This window comes from Delphinapterus leucas, chromosome 8 (assembly GCF_059928025.1).
Source record: "Delphinapterus leucas isolate spDelLeu-1000000601 "Yukka" chromosome 8, BTC_Dleu_Yukka2, whole genome shotgun sequence".
NCBI lineage: Eukaryota > Metazoa > Chordata > Mammalia > Artiodactyla > Monodontidae > Delphinapterus > Delphinapterus leucas.
Genome location: NC_143136.1, coordinates 30,901,562 through 30,917,653, shown reverse-complemented (window position 1 = coordinate 30,917,653; position 16,092 = coordinate 30,901,562). Strand labels below are relative to the sequence as shown.

At 39.1% G+C, this 16,092-nt stretch overlaps 1 protein-coding gene across 1 annotated transcript in view; it reads left to right on the top strand.

Annotated features, from left to right (window-relative positions):
• Positions 1–16,092, top strand: part of PARD3B (par-3 family cell polarity regulator beta) — a 1,040,415-nt gene that overhangs the window by 692,497 nt on the left and 331,826 nt on the right. Inside the window, exons 17-18 of the mRNA XM_022567488.3 lie at positions 7,403–7,609; positions 8,344–8,581. Of these exons, the coding sequence (XP_022423196.1) occupies positions 7,403–7,609; positions 8,344–8,581 (445 nt within the window). The remainder of the gene's footprint in view (positions 1–7,402; positions 7,610–8,343; positions 8,582–16,092) is intronic.

Sequence of the window (16,092 nt, the reverse complement as noted above, 5' to 3'; positions counted from 1 at the left end):
ACTTTATCTTGAGAGTATGGCATTATACAACCCATGCTGTATAATATATAAACTGCTCGACACTCAAAAGCAGAAGAAAGAGGTGCTGTTGAAGCAAGCCGTACAAAGAATAAGTGGTAAAAAGAATGAGGAGGGGAAAAAAAAAAAATCACTGTAACAGTTTGTGTTCAGAATGAAAAGCCTGTTACCAAGACATACAAGGAGGAGCTGGAAGACAAATAAAGGTGTTTTGGGCAGTGGGTAAAAATAAGACTATTCAAAGTGCACATAAGGAGGGGAAATAGCAGAAAAGGCTAATATCACAGAGAAGTTAAGCAAAAGGAATGAGTCGTAGAAAAAGGCAAAACATAGAGAAGATGAGTGAGTAAATATAGGTAGGGCAGAAATGATTAAATCCTTGGAAATGACACAAAAAAACCTAAGGGTCATATTAACGAAGAACAGGAGGCTGTGTGTGGGCTTTGAGGGCGTGAAGCAATCGTGAGGTGTGTTTCTCCCCATAAACTCCCTTCAGCCTCACAGCACTGGAGAACAGGGCCGTCTTCATCCTGTAACTACCCTTTCCTTGCACCTTCCTTTACTCCTACAACAAATATTTATTTAGTACTTCTCTGCGCTGACAATACAAAGATCAACAAGTTTAAGAAAATGGTACGTGGCATTCATCAGTCCTATTGATCCCATTCCACAGGTAAGAAAGCTGGCCTCTTTAGTCAGTTTATTTGACTCTCAAGTGAGTCTTCTTTTTTTCCCCCCTCACTTAAATAATAAAAGGGTTTTTTTTCTCCTTTAAGCAGCCACATTTCCCTTCCAGAAACCAATGTTATTTATGTAATTTTTGAATTAATTATTAGCTTGAATGCCAGTTAGAGGGGTGGTGGTGGTGTTTTTGACCCAGTGTAGTTATCCTGATAAGGCAGAGAGAGGGAAAACAAAAGATTATAACAAACTAGTCTATTGGCATTAGGTTTGAGTCCGTCAGTTGCCTTAACAGAACCTACCCAGAGATATGGTTATAAATATATCTTGAAAAAGTGTTTCCCTACTAAATTGAACCACAGAGTCCATTTTCTTATCCACAAACTAAAGAGTAAAAGAAAAAGTGTCATGAGAATATTTTGGTGTAATAAATTCACTATTCATTACATTTGTGGGATATAATTTGAGTCCAGGAAAGAAACCAAAATATGGCATCAGATTTTGACTTTCAATTTATAAAAGAGGGAATTTTTAGTGAAGAATATTAAAGTGTACAGCAGCACTTAGCAGAGATTTGAAGTCACTTGGAGGGCCATGCCCACACTTATAATCAAAGCATTTGTTGTATTTGTTCACCTCATCTTCCTGTAATTTTCTCTATATCTTTTCACTTTAAAATAGACAATGTTTGGAGACAGAGTAGGAAAGATTATGCAAATATATGAATCTTAATGAGAAGTTCTGAACATTTTGACACGAATTTCAGGAAAAGACCTTGGGATATACGAGACTTTTAAAGGAAAAAAAACTCTGCTCCTAGAGAACTTGGAGATTGCCAGTAAAAGAACTGAGACCCAAATGACAGCAGATAATGTATAAACCAGATACATTATGCCCTATGGTACACGAATAGGAAACAGGGCACTGTGATAAGCTTGGAATGATGATCAATATTTGGAATACGGAGATAGGCAAGAAGGTAATTAGGCCCTTTATGGACACAGTTAACAGATAACATAATTTGGGAAATTATACATTTGGATATTATGGGGAATTTGGGCTAATGGATTTGCAGTGATATCTATTAAAGCACATAAGACATTTTGCCTCTAGGGGAAACTACTAAAAAAAAAATCAAAATTTTCAGTAAGTGTAATCTGAAATAAAAAGACAGTGAGATGTGTTGGAGAATAAAGTGGTGTTGTGACTTCCTAGTTGGAAGTTGTAATAATTTTTCTTTCAAAGAGTTTTAAGGCTATTAATTTCACATCACAACTCCCCATGAAGCAAGTAAAGCATTTCTATTGTATTTGCCCACGTTCATTGCTCATAATACAGCAAGGCCAAATTGTTAATGAAAGCAAGCTATCTTGACAAATTCATGGCCTTCTCAAGTTTCATGCTGTGTCCCCCGGATAGCGTTGCAATCATTTTGATCCCCAGCTTACTACTGCGCACAATTCCTTTATTTTAGGGGGAGGGGCTCTAACATAATTAATTTTCACTAAGTGCCTTGAGGGCCATCAATGTTATTGAAATTTGCAAATTAATACATTATTTATTGTTAATTTATCATGAGTATCTGTTAATTATAAAGCTCTAGCTTGGAGGAAACCTTGCCATGTATATGAAAGTGAATACCTTCCCCCAAATAATTCTTTATGTTTTAATAAGAATGTATTGGAAGCAATCTCATCAATAATGGATGATCCAATTACTGGTCTTCTGGATTAAGGCATTCTTTTATTGCAAGATTTTAATGCTAGAATGGGAAGTGCAAACATTGCCAATGAAATCTCAGACTAATTAAATGATTATAACCTAAGGGGAAGGGCATCCAAGACTCCACTATTAATCTTCCCAAGAATAGCCTCTATATGTGATGAACAGATGGATATATATACCTCATTTCAGAAGAAAAAGCTGTAAGGGTTGTTTGGGGAAAAAAAGTCAGTTTAACTTTTGAATAAAAAAGGAAAGATGGTATTTATTTATAGAGCCCTTTTCAGCTTCTTGCAGAAGGAATAGTTGTATTTTAAAATGCAGTGGCAGATTGAACCAAATAAATTGTGCTAGACCTTCACTTACTCAAATGTTTAGAGTTGATACAAAAGCACCAGTGACAATAATCATCACTAATGCTTCATGAGTCCCTATTACATGCCAAACGCTCTTCCATCCTCGTCTTATCCAAATTTTACAGATTAGGAAGTGGAAAGCACAGGAAGGTTAATAACTCAAGAAATAAGTGGCAGAGTGGGAGGGTGTTAGATGTCCCACAGTCTCTCCACTTCACTATTAATCACTAGACCATTCACGATTCACCATTCACTATTAATCACTACTCTCTAGACCGTTTTATTCTCTATTATTCTAATCACCTGCCTTGCAGGGAACCAACAGCAGTTCTCAGCTATAGGGCAGAGGCAGGAAGCCAAGACTGGGTCAGAAAAACTGAGGTCCACATCCAAACAATCCTCCGGGAGGGACCTTTTGTTTTATAGTATGTTGAAATGGGACTTTTACCTAGAAAGGCTGGGGCAGTGGTTTGACTCTTTTATAGAGGTCCCCCTCCACCTGCACAGTAGCTCTGTACTGCCCTTCTCCCCACTTGTTTCATGCACATGGGAGAAATGGTGGCAGAATCCTTTAAGTCTTTAGACTTGAGTGTTCAGTTTCTTCATAACACTGTATTTTTCTGGATGGTGGGAAGCAGTGGATGTGTCTGAGGGTTGAAATTTCCCTTGACTCTGTATGGGGAAGGCTTCCAGGACCACGCCAAGCCAATCCTTCATTTGGGAACAGGTGAATCTTCAAAAATGCTGTAGCATCTTTTAAAACAATTATTTCTGTGATGTTTCTTTATGAGACTTTTACTTTAAGGAAAAATTTAGCACGTGGAACGTGAAGAATATTTTCATTATACCATTTTGAGGATAACTTTTATCATGCAAGGTCCCTCTTTTAGTACCTTTGATAAACGTTGTGTCATCTGTTTCAAGAAATTTGTGAATGTCAACTTCATGTTTCTGACAGGAAGATAAGTTTATCTGGATCTTAGAGAACATGGTCACTGAACATAGAAGTCATAAATTTAAAAAATATAGTCATGCTAGTAAAGTTTGTGAAAAGATTTATTTCTTGGCATTTGCAACTAACCTAAACTGGCCTGGAAACTATTGAAAAATCATATTCAGATTAGTTCTGTAGATACTCCAAATGGGACAAGTAAATGCTCAAACTTGGACACAGACCACCTTGTAACTGATAACACGTGGTATTCAAAGATTGCTCTCTCAGATAATTGCTTAAAATCAGCCACAGTCAATGTCACATCAGCTACAGGTGAAAACGTGAGGAGTCATCACTCTTGGGGACGACTTCAGTAGGATAGAACTTTATATTATCCCTTCAAAGAGACCTCTACTTGTAGTGGGAGCCTAGAAAACAACATGATTTGTATAAATGGTTAGGCTAAAAATAGTGAATCTTCCCATTCTGAAAGCTACAGAATTTCCAACGCAATGGCAACCTAAGCTGGAACTGGTGAGGATAGGGGTAGGGAAGGGGGACTGACTGTGACAATTTATTGTGCCCACTTAGGACCTTTGTGTGGTAAAACGCTTTATTCCAAGTGTTTTGTTGACATTTAGCGCTGATGCCATCAGTTGACATAATAGTCCCTGGGAACCAGTAACCTGGACCTTCCCTCAGAAGCCTTGGACATGCAAAGGAAATGTGAACTCTAGTCAAGGTCCTTTTCATGTGGAGATTCAATTCAGTCAGTTCAGTGCACCTGTAAGTCCTGGTAAGGACTTTTCCTGATTTCAGATTCTCCTCTCTAACGTCAGTCTTTATTTTTCCACCACTATATCCTGTTTACTCCCTAGAAATAAATAAGAAAGTTGTTTTCAAGCCTGAAAATCCCTGAGTCCACGTTTGTAACCAAGACTCAATCACCTTTCTGCTTTTAGTTTTACTATGTACTGCATCCAGTAGAGCTAGGTTACAATTTTGGCCAACATTAGTTGACACTTCTAATTTGTGACTTCTATTTATGTAAAGTGAATTACTTGCTGGCTCTATTAATCCTGCAAAGCCCGTGAATCCGTAATGTTCAGTTTGCTTTGAATGAGTAACAGTGTATTTGTTCCTTCTCAAATATGACTTCTTGCTGAGCTTTAGATGAGCTCCTTTTACATAACATGCCTTATGTCTTGGATGATTTATTCACTTTCATGTTCCCCAGAATTTATTGCTAAAGGTTGACGTGAATACTTACAGTTTGGGCTCTAATATAATCTCCTGAATGGCAATTAATAAATAAAAGATGGTTACTATTGTTGACAGAGGAACTAAGCTTTCTCAGATAGTTTTCATCTTCATGTTTTCACCAAACTTCATGTCAGATCCCTAGGGAGTGATGGTGTAAAATATTTTCTGCGAACTCCAAAGCTTTTACTTTTGCCTTGATACCCCGAGCCTCTATGTTGCTTTTTGTTTTCTTGTCAGAAATGATCTTATTCAATTTCTGTTTCTTCCACTTACCTTCCTTCCTGGGACTATAAGAAACATGCCTCTTTCTGAATTTAGTAATGATGTATTCTTACTATTTATGATTTGTAAGTAGCACCTGAAATTTGTCCCTGAAATTTCTTATAATTTTTTTTTTGCTTAGTCTCATCTCTGTTGCATTTATTAATGATGCACTGTTGACTATAAAATGTAATGTTGGGCTTCCCTGGTGGCGCAGTGGTTGAGAGTCCGCCTGCCGATGCAGGGGACACGGGTTCGTGCCCCGGTCCGGGAAGATCCCACATGCCGCGGAGCGGCTGGGCCCGTGAGCCATGGCCGCTGAGCCTGCGCGTCCGGAGCCTGTGCTCCGCAACGGAAGAGGCCACAACAGTGAGAGGCCCGCGTACCGCAAAAAAAAAAGTGTAATGTTTATTGTCATCATGTATATTGTTCAAAGTGCAAAATTGCCTCCTGTAAGTTAATGATGAAACTGTAAAACAACATCCAGTTTTTGCATTTTGTCCACTTGATTAGGCTCAGGGTCTTATTTTAGAGATGAGGAAACTAGAGGCCATTTTAAGTAGCTTGACCATAGTCAAGTAGAGGGTGGAGATCAAGTACAACTTTAGACAGTACAGAGCAGAAAAGGTGGAATTAGGCTGCCTGAGGACAGTTCCCAGCTCTGAAGCTTATTAAGTGTGTATCTTTAGACTAGGTATTTATCTGCTCAGTGCCTCAGTTTCCTCATTTGTAAAATGGGAACAATTTTGGCAGTAGCACAACGGTAAGGATTATGGTAAGTTAGGTAAAGCCCTTAGAACAGGGCTACGCACTGTCTGCATTATTAGTTATTAGCATTATTGTCATTATTTTGACTATTTTTAACATATTCACAATATATGGGAGGGTGTGTTTTGTTGTTTTGTTTTTTTAACTTTATGCGTGTCTATATAGCCATTATACCTTTGTTGTGCTTCTTTTGTATTCCTTGTATTACCTAGTGATAATGTTCATGATGGCAGCATTAGTAGAAGCAAAAATACTGATCATAGTAAGAAAAGACAGGGCTGTTTACTGAGCCTTACCATATGCTGGGCATCGAAGTAGGTACTGTATGTACACAATCCTTAATATGTACTCAATCTGTATCTACTAAAAAACTGCAAAGTAGTTTATTTCCAGAAATGCACGTATAACCCCTTCATGACAGTAATCTTTGTAACTGGACAGGATCATGAGCTTTGGCCCTGGTGGAAAAGAGCCCTGCTAGAATTCCCTCCATCTTTAAAATAATCCTTGTGCTGCTGGTATTTATATAGCCTAATCTTGTTACAGACAACTAGGGGCCTGGCTGTGGGTGGGAATGGGGGTCAAGGCATGGGTGAAAAGGGGCAGGTGACAGGGCAAGACAAACAGTGCAAATGAAAAATATTACATATCAGAACACACATTATTCAACTTCACCTAGTTTTTCTTTTGGAATATTATATCATATAAAGAAAACTACCTCTTTCCTAGATACCCAAATAGAAATACATTTGGAACAGTAAGCACTGACACAGAAAAGTTGTTTTCTTTCTTGCTTTGCTTTGTCAACTAAAAAAATTGCATTCACCATACAGTAAGAGTGCTAGAGTATGGTAGAGTGTTTAACCCTAAAAATTACTATCACTTCAATGCTCTTTGATTTCTGTGCATAATACATTACTTAATAATTATAAAAGCAATGTTGGAGATAATAAAAGCTACAATGTAGGGGAGTGCTTGGAATGAGAACTGTGAGAGAAACACTGTTAGGTGCTCTGTATGTGTGTGCAACTGTGTGTGTGTGCATATACACACGCTCATACATATAATCTCTGCAGACTGCTATAGCCTTTCAAAGTCATGTATATGTGTGTGCACACGTGCATATATATATATATATATATACGCATGCATATTTATTTCTATATATGACATATCATTTTAAATCTTCCCACAACTTTATAGAAAAGGAAACGAAGGCTCAGAGAAGTCAAAGTACTTGCTCAAAGTCACAAAAAGCGGCAACGCTGGGGTTTAACACCAAGTCCCACCCATTTAACCCCCCTCCTCCCTTTTTGAGATAGAACAACAACAAGCCTTCTCACTCCACCCCCACTGCCTCATTAGGGGAAGGGTGACCTTTTGCCCTTTTTTCTTCCAGACTCTCCAAGCAAAGATTTCGGTCCAACTCTGGGTTTGAAAAAGTCCAGCTCCTTGGAGAGCCTGCAGACTGCAGTTGCCGAGGTCAGGAAGAACGAACTTCCCTTCCACCGGCCCCGGCCGCACGTGGTCCGTGGCCGAGGCTGCAACGAGAGCTTCCGAGCAGCCATTGACAAATCTTACGATGGACCCGAAGAATTAGAAGCTGGTAGGGCAACGAGCTTGCTGAAATGGTTTCTTCCTCTCCTTATTATCTGCGAATCATAGGCAAGAATGGGTGCTTAAGTACAGAGAAAAGTGATTTAAGGTCACAATTATATTTTTGATATTAAAAGTAATTCATTTCCCTGATATGTTTTGCCCTTAGGCTTAACGAACATGGAACTAGATAACGCAACATGTGATTTATTTTACAGTGCAACCGCCAAAGAAATGTTCTCCTTCAGTTTCCTACAAGGACCAACTGTCATTTACCCTTAGGGTAGGAGCACTAAGTATGCATCTCTTGACATTATTATTCAAGTCATTAGATGCAGCCTCAACACGAGGACTGACTGCTTTAATTGGGTAGAAGCAGTCCGGTTATAGCTGAACTCAAAAACTTCTCCTGGAAATAAACTCACCCTGTTTGTTTCCCAGCACATCGGCATTCTGAGCTGATCAAGGTTAACAAGCTGCTTTGAGAGAGATCAGTGTTTCATCACATATCAGACCTTTTATACTACTGGCTAAGCAACCAATGTCCCCCACTCCCAGCAGCAAACCTTGCTTGAAGTAACCAGATTTAGGCAGTTGTCTCTTCAAAGGATACGCGTAGCCTCGTGGCAGGGTAGAACTCTGGAGTGCCTTTATTCATTATTCTGTGTTTTACATTTTAACTTTTCTTGAGATACTAACAGTAAGTGCCCCTGACCATGTGTATTGATTTTTTTCTCTGTACAGATGGTCTGTCTGATAAGAGCTCTCACTCTGGCCAAGGAGCTCTGAATTATGAATCTGCCCCTCAGGGGAACTCTGAGCTAGAGAATGCAGAAAATAAAGCCAGGAAAGTCAAAAAACCGAAAGAAAAGGAGAAGAAGAAGGAAAAGGGCAAATTCAAAGTCAAGGTGAAAAAGCAGAAAGAGGGAAATGAAGATCCAGAAAGGAAAATAAAGAGGAAGGGATTTGGTGCCATGCTGAGGTAGGGACCTGCTTTGAAGGCAAAGTTGGGATGGTTTTGTTTTATTTTGTTTTGTTTCTGTTGATGAAATCACTCATTTGTGTGCATTCGAAAAAAAACAAATGCAAGCTTTCCCTCCTCTTCAGCTAGATGCCTAAAAATCTTTTTTTAAATTATAGTTGATTTACGATGTGTTAATTTCTGCTGTACAGCAAAGTGATTCAATTATAAATATATACACACACACACGCACACACACACATATATATATTCTTTTTTATATTCTTTTCCATTATGGTTTATCACAGGATATTGAATATAGTTTGCTGTGCTATACAGTAGGACTTTGTTATTTATAAATTTTATATATAATAGTTTGCATCCACTAATCCCAATCCATCCCTCCCCCACTCCCGCCCCACCCCACTGGCAGTCACAGGTCTGTTCTCTGTGTCTGTGAGTCTGGTTCTGTTCCACAGATAAGTTCATTTGTGTCATATTTTAGATTCCACATATAAGTGACATCATATGGTATTTGTCTTTCTCTTTCTGACTTACTTCACTTAGTATGATAATCTCTAGTTGCATCCATGTTGCTGCAAATGGCATTATTTTGTTCCTTTTTATTACTGAGTAGTATTCCATCGTATATATATACCACATCTTCTTTATCCATTCATCTGTCGAGGGACATGTAGGTTGTTTTCATGTCTTGGCTATTGTGAATAGTGCTACCCTGAACATTGGGATGCATATATCTTTTTGAATTATAGTTTTGTCTGGATATGTGCCCAGGAGTGGAATTGCTGAGTCATATGTAGATGCCTAAAAATCTTAACTGCTGACTGTGCTTGATCCTCTCCTGCAGAGGCAGGAGGAGCCTCTTAGTTGGCTCCTGATCCTCATGGTGATGACAGGAAGCTGTCATAAATGTATGTCAAAGAAAAGCCAACACTTGGTAGAGGCATGGGCAACGCCTATAGCCCTAGGTACAAAAGCATTATGTGGATAAAGAAGATGCTTCTTCCATCAACATAGGGAAAGCAAGAGGTGAGGGAGTCCTCATCTGTGACCTCTAGAACACCACCTTTGAATTAGAGAAGACAGGTTAGATGAACCACAACCCCACTCCCACCCCGCCCCCCATGATTCTAGGTGTGCCCATGGCCAGGTCTGTGGGCACATTAGTCGTCAGAGGCAGTGAGGTGCAGTGGAGATGTCATCGCATCTGGAGTCAGAGGGCCTTGATCTGAACCCATGACCCTCATACACAAGCTGCTGGGCATCGCACATGTTACTTAACTTCCCTGAGCCTTGCTTTCCTCACTTTCAAAAGGAGGCTAGTATACTGCCGTCTGACTCAGTGGGATTGAGAGACAAGATGTCGTAGGCAGTCAGTCCATTGACTGGGCATAGCTCAGCAGGGTGCAATCAGAAAACAACTTTCTTTCTTCTCCTACAGCTACCTTCAAATACACCCCGTTGGTGTTGTCAGAATGTCCACGATTTGATGACATCTCAGTTTTCTGGCTGATGGCTTTCTGGTCACTTCTGGATGTTAAAACACCCTCTTTGTCAGGGGCTAACATGCACCATCTGATGTTAATCAGCGCTTTCTTCTTCCCTGCCCCGCAGGGCTCAGCCCTAGCGAGGGCCCTACAGTGTGCAGGATTCCACATTCTTCTGGTTCTCTGTCTCTGGGACAAAGGGAAGGGAAGGACTTTATTAAAACAAAGGCCTGTATCTGGTGTAATCTGGCAGTTGGGGCTCTTTTGGGCCACTTCTGTGGATTTTTCAGGGGGCTCCTTACTGCACCAATCACTGGTATAGGAGATTTATTTTTCCGTTGACTTCCTAAGACCCTTTGACCTCAGGGAGCACAACTCTGGAGCCTCCTTAGCCAGCTGGTAGACTTCTTTGATGATGTCAACTTAAGGTGGCTTTTGTCCAACTTCCTTCTAGAGCATCTGCTTGGCTCACTAGAATTACCAAACTCTTGCCCCTCCAAATGATAGAAGTGCAGCCTGTTCCCACTGTTCCATTTCTCCTTACCAGCCGTACAGATCCCCCAACCAGCCTGGCATCTCCAGATCACCAAGCAAACGGGTACGACATGAGATGTCAGTCTCCTTTTATACAGTTACCTCCAAATTTTCTGACGGGTTTTCTCGTTGCCCCCTCACTTATTTTGTTGGGAGTGAGATGAGGAAGCACCTCTTTCCATTACTTCCTTTACTCCTATAATTTCCCAGCAAAGAAAATCCATTTCTCAATCTCTACTCTTCTGTTCCATGGACTGAAGGTGAGTGATGGGAGGTGATAGTTGGTGAGCCAGTTTAGCACCTCTTATTAAACCATTAGGAGATGTCTTTCTTAAGAATGCTTTGTGGTATTTGTCATCACATGTTCTCAGTTTGGGATGTTCCACTGAAATTTTAGACAGAAATGGAAAGTTCTATTCCATATGTGTTATTCATATATATATTCTCTCTCTCTCTCTCTCTCTCTCTCACTCACTCCATGTTTATGTGTGTGTGTGTGTGTGTGTGTGTGTGTGTGTACATACATATGACCTTGAAAGTACAAAGTGACATTCAGGGACACAAATAACATCAATACCAGTGGACATATCTCTCAAAAAAAACGGTGTTTTTCCTGGTGGTCTCTTTAGACTCTGTATTTCCATTTGCCATTTAAAATTTTAAACTTGTCCTTATTCTGGGTAACTATTATGACTGCTGTTAGATAATCATCCTTGATAATAATGATAACGTGTAACTGCAGTATATTTACATGAGAGTCACCTTTGCAGTCATGGAGTTCAGAGGTTAAAAATGCAGATTCTGTATGTGTAACTCTGATGCCAATCCTGGTTTCTCTGCTTTCTCTCTAGGTAACATTGGGCAAATTATTGTAATATTTAATCTCTTTCTGTGTCATCTGAAAAATGGGAATAACAATTGAATCTACTATTATTATGGGAATTATAGTTGCTTAATTACAAGTAACTTGCTTAGAACAGTGCCTGGCAAGTAACAAACATTCAATAAATGTAAATTATTGCAGTAAGTAGAATAATGGCCTCCCTAAAAATGTTCATGTCCCGCTCTGCAGTACCTGTGAGTATGTTATATTGCATGGCTAAGGAGAATTGAGGTTGCAGGTGGAATTAAGGTTGCTCTTCAGCCGACCTTTAAGATAAGGTGATTATCCTGAATTTGCCCCTGTGGGCCCAAGGTAATAACAAGGGGCCTTAAAGGTGGAAGAAGAAGATGTGACTATGGAAGAAAGGTACAGAGAAATACAATATGTGACTGGAGGGACTGTAAGCCGAGGACTGTGGGCAGCTTCTAGAAGGTGGAAAGCAGAGAAATGCATTCTTTCTGGAGAGCGTCCAGAAAGGAGCACAGCCTGCCAACCCCTAATTTCAGCCCATTTCTGTTGTCTAAGCCACTAAGTGTGTAGCAAGTTTTGCATCATCAGTAGAAAACCATATAGCTATTATCATAATTATTAATACTTCTACAATATCAGAGTAATTTGTAAGGTAAAAAAACCCTCTTTAAGGTGTTAAAGAAGAAAGCTATAAGGATTTGCCTAGGCTGTAAATATAAAAACTATTAGAGCTTCACATATCCCATTTTCTAGAATATTATTAAAGTAAGCCTGAACTTTGTATTTGATTTCAGTTGATGGGATTTGGCAGGTTCATTCTCCACTGCCCAGAATACAGAGCTGGCTCTTCCTGTTGTCATCCAGTATTTGCTGTGTTTTCCTCTGGTAGAAATCACAGGTCCTAGATCCTTGAGACATCTAGCAATTTGGATTTTGTTTCCTTGTACTATTTAAGCAAAATTAAGATCCGAAAGGTGGTGTTGGATTTTACCTCCAGTGTAAAAATAGCAACTGTTTTCCATAGCCTTTTGCATCTGAGTTTGTGAGCGTATTGGAGATGCTGCTACATGCACATTTCAACAACAAAGCACACAATAGCTGTTACCATTAGCTAACAGATTTTGCTTTAACTCTCATCTGTTGCTCAGACGCTATTGACTTAGTTTCTTGTTTAAAAAAGATTGATTGCTCTAAGGATCTCGAGGAGTTGGATGTGGCTTTGCTCTTGCTTGTGGGAAGCTAAGTGTTGTGTGCTTTTCTGATATTCACTGGCCGCTTTTGTGTTGATGACATGTAGTAGCACAGTTTAGCTCAGTTAATTTAACCTACTTCCTATCGTTTTGAAAAAATGATGGGGGGGTCTCATTAATTCCCATCTTTACATTTGTTGTCTGATTCCAGTATGCATATGTTTTGTTGATTGCAGAATTACCTCTTGGCACATTCAACTATGGCTCTTACACAGGCTGTGAATTATTGTATGTTGAAATTATTGAATTATTGTATATTGAAAAATACACAGCTTAAAACCTACCAACTTTGGTAGTTTCCCTGTATGCTGTTACCTGCTGTTGAAAGAGAAGTTTAGAGGATCAAGATGCTTACATTTTTCCATTATGTGTTTCCTGTATTCTTCATGACACTACCCTGTAGAAAAGACCACCGGTGGCTTCTTGCAGCCAAAGGGTGAAGTTCAAACCCCTCCAAAAACAGCCCAATGGCTGTCAGCCCTACTCTGCCTTCCTGGGGTCTAGTAGATGTTTTCTAAGCACTGAAGAAAAATATCTTTTGGCTAAGAAAATCTTGCCCTGTCTAGAGTGGGAAATTCAAAAGTCAGTTCTTGATTTATCAGTTATTTAATAAACTTGTCAATCCTTATATTCTTTAAGCTGAATTCTGTCACAGATTTGTGTTGAAAATCCATTCCTTTACATCATAGCAGCTATTGTCTCCTCTTGATATTATAGACCACTCACTCTGAAAACCTCTGGCCTATCAACTTGTTCTGGACCCTAAATGGAAAGGCTTGATGGCGATCAAGTATCTTTCTCTATACCCTTGGTCTGCCCAGGAAACTCCTTTTTTAATGGATTAACAAAGAACAAAGAGTAAAGCCTGCCAATCGGAATTTCGTTTCTGATTTTAGTATGTTTGCCCATATTCATTTGATCAGTAATATTGTTGAATACCTCCTCTTTGCCAAGCACATTCACAATTATTCTTCATTTATTTAACACCATTTATTGAAGGCCTACTTTGCATCAAGCCCTGTTCTAGGCACTGGGCATACAGCAGTAAATCTCTGCTTTAATGGTACTTCTTTTATCTTCACAAAGGAAGAAAAAAATCAAAGACTTTTGAATTCCTTGTGGTGAGTTTAAACCAAAAACAAAGCATGTAAGCTATCTATAACAATGAATTTCCCAGGGACTGGTGTGATGTTTGCCTAGGATACAACTCGAGGGAATCAACAGTCAATTTATATGGTGCTGAACAAGACCTCCTGGCCATGGCTCTTACGGAATTTATATTCCAGTGAGGGAGAGAGAATAAAGAACTCACTCAAAATAAATGAGATTATTTCAGGCTCTAGTAGGTGCTATGAAGAAGGTAGAATCAGAAGGGATGGTGTCATGTCACCCTCAGTAACTGGCTACCAGCCTGATAGAGTGTGCATCTGCACAGGCTACACTGAATTTCCAGCAGATATGTTATCAGAACTTAGCACGCTGGGGTACTAATGCCAAATCACCTTATTCCTGCTTTTTTTTTTTTCCCATTTTTGCATCATATGAATATGGGAAGATTATTTTTAAACCAGTTTCACGTAAAGTTGTAACAAAGAGGTAACCCCAATTGTGTATGTTTTAGTATACATGATACCTGAAGTATCATTTTGAAGTGATGATACTTCATACCTGAAGTAAACATTTTAGAGACACATGGTCTGTAATCTGAATGGTGAACCTGATATGCAGCTGCTTATATTTAACTCTGCTCCTCGCAGCCCCACAGTTGGATATTCTTTATTGTTTCTTCCTAACTCAGCTAATGCAGGTATACCTCAGGAATACACTGGTTCAGTTTCTACATTGAAAAAGTAAAATCATGAACCCTAATGACAAAGGTATTTTTTAAAACACAGAGGCAGCAACTTTTATTTCTAAACTTTGCAAATGGTAAAGCATCTATGTTTCACCCACTTTTTGCTCAAATATACTACAAGCATGCCTCGTTTGTTTGTGCTTCACTTTATTTTACTTTGCAGATACTGTATTTTTCACCAGTTGAAGTTTTGTGGCAACCCTGCCCCGAGCAAGTCTATTGGTGCCATTTTTCCAACAACATTGGCTCAGTTCATGTCTTTGTCTTTGTGTCACATTTTCATAATTTATGCAGTAGTTCAGACTTTTTCATTATTATTTATTTGTTATGGTGATCTGCGGTCAGTGTTCTTTGGTGTTACTACTGCAAAAAGATAACTTGCTGAAGGCTCAGATGACGGTTAGCATATTTTAGCAATAAAGTATCCTTTAATTAAGGTGCGTACATTGTTGTTTTAGACATAATGCTATTGCACATTTAATAGACCACAGTATAATATAAACATAACTTTTGTATGCACTGGGAAACCACAAAACTTGTGTGACTTGTTTTATTGCGCTATCACAGCCGTAGTCTGGAACCGAACCTGCGGTATCTGCCTGTATATATCTTATTGAAACTAGGGCAACTCTATATAATGACATCTGCTGTGAATTATTTTTAAAAGAACACTCCTACACATACTCACACACACACACACCCACCCTCATCCACCACCACCACCACAAACAGCACAGACATCACTGCCACCAAATTCTTAACTGAATTGAAAATCCGCCCCTTACAGACTCTGTGGCCTTCATTAATCCCTTTGAGTCTCAGTCTGCTCATCAGTAAATTGGGGATAATAACGCATCCTCTCTGAGTTGTGAAGTTTTATGAGCAAAGCTATTAGTGTGGTGCTTGGCTTGATAGACTTCCCTTCTTGTCTTCCCTCGAGGCCCCACCCCAGAGAGCCAACCATCAGATATTGCCTTTCACTTGGAGCCCACTAAATTTCTGCTTCGATTTTTTTACTTTTCCTCCAATTGCTATTATGTATTTCAGGTGGCTATGCTGTCCTTAGCCTGGACAATTTTGCATAGTAAACTCTAAGAAGTAATGATAAAACTAAAATCATTCAATCATTTATATTTTATAAACTTTGGGTCACCCTGTTCTAAATGTAACCATGAACTATTTTTAAAGGTTATTTCATCACTTGGTGATGGAAAACTTTCTATTGAATTAATTCAGTAAAACTTTCTATTGCTAAATACAAATGGAGAATGGACTCAGATGGAGAATCAGGTTTTTTTGTTTTGCTTTCTTTTTTCTTTTTTTTTCCTTCTCCCAGTATTTCAGATCAGAAGGTATGGATGGGTTTTGGACTTATTCCTAATGCATGGCTCAGAGTTATTTCATTGGACTGCCTTGGAAGTTGTCTTATAATACATTACCCATAAAGATACATTTTGACTTGATTTTTAAATTAGGTTAGATAGACTGAATACTTAAATCTCCAGGGAGCATGACATCTCTGTCCTCCATTT